General features: G+C 42.5%; 1 protein-coding gene across 1 annotated transcript in view; it reads left to right on the forward strand.

The window, feature by feature from the left end:
- The window catches only part of LOC104628271 (mitochondrial inner membrane protein COX18), a 5,198-nt gene that overhangs the window by 389 nt on the left and 3,511 nt on the right, over positions 1 to 1,298 (forward strand). Inside the window, exon 2 of the mRNA XM_010296798.1 lies at positions 686 to 786. Within this exon, the coding sequence (XP_010295100.1) occupies positions 686 to 786 (101 nt within the window). The remainder of the gene's footprint in view (positions 1 to 685; positions 787 to 1,298) is intronic.

Raw genomic sequence — 1,298 nt, forward strand, 5'->3', positions numbered from 1 at the left:
GGTGGGCGCCTGGTCCGGCACCTGTGTGAGGGCAGGTTGCTAACTGCAGGTGTGTTGCTTGGACGGGGTTCTTCAGTGAGTGCCGCCCGAAGAGCGTTATTGCAGCAGAAGCGTAATTTCGTTATTTTATTATAGCCTGCTTGCCGTGGGGTTTTGTCACTTGGCTTCTCTGTATTGATTCTTACTGTAACGTTGGTCCCTTTTCCTTTTCTTTTGACTGATTTGATTGCAAAAGTGAATATCGTATTGCACTCTTGCGTATGGGAGTCTCTTATTCCTCAGCTTAGTGACTTTGGTGACTGCAAAGTTGCGTCTTGCTGAGCTTTAAATCTTTCTGAGTTGGCATTAAAGGGTTTTTTTTTTTTTTTTTTTTTTTGTTAAGTGAAGTAGCTGGTCACAATTCCTGATCAAAGACCAAAAGACATTTATTAAGAACAAAATAAAAAATCTGGTTCTGTATCTATTTCGTTTAGTGGCAAGACAGTATCGTTGATGGTTACTCTAAGTACTTCTCATCAGTATCTTCACGTCATTACTTTGTCTGAAGATAAAAGGTGTTCACAGATGTGTGCCTTGTTCTTCACAGTTGTTTGTAACGTCTGTACAGTCTGTACAGTATCGGGTGGGAGAGGGAGTGGTTGTTCGACGCAACTGTGCATAAACATTTTTCCTTTTCTTTAGCTAGCTGGAAAATTTGCAGCCTGAGATTAAAAAACTGGCCGAGCGCCTTCGCTATGAAGTTTCTGTTCGTGCAAAGCAAGTGGGTTGGTCTGAAAAGGTTGCCAGGTAAGGTGGCGATCATACGTACCTGATAAATCCATTCCAGATTAAGGGGGAGCAGGCGGGCAAGTCCTACTAACAACAATCTTCAAGAAAGATTCTGCCCTTCCGCAAAGCTTAGATCTTACCGCTTCCATGATCTATTTGTGTTTGTTATATTGCTCTTCACAGTATCTCCATTTTAAAGCTCAGAACTTGTGTTAGGCTTACGGTTCCAGGTCCAAATCCAGGATTTTTTTGTTGTTGTTGTCTTTACTTATGACTGAAGTTTCCTTAGACGTTACGGTATCTAAATACTGCTGGGAACTTGGCCCTTGAACGGTTGTGGTTCTGTTCATTTTGTAGCGTAGCACCGCACCCCGTGCAGTAGTGGACTATCCGAGCTGGGGTACTGAGGATCACGGAACTGGGTGATTGCCTCTGTATTGAGGAAGTAATATCCTAAATTGAAAGCATTGTGAAATAAAATATTAGCCATGTTACCGCTAGCTGCTAATGAGGATGAGAAAGTGTGTAGG

Source organism: Phaethon lepturus, unplaced genomic scaffold (genome assembly GCF_000687285.1).
Source record: "Phaethon lepturus isolate BGI_N335 unplaced genomic scaffold, ASM68728v1 scaffold17571, whole genome shotgun sequence".
Taxonomy (NCBI): Eukaryota; Metazoa; Chordata; class Aves; order Phaethontiformes; family Phaethontidae; genus Phaethon; species Phaethon lepturus.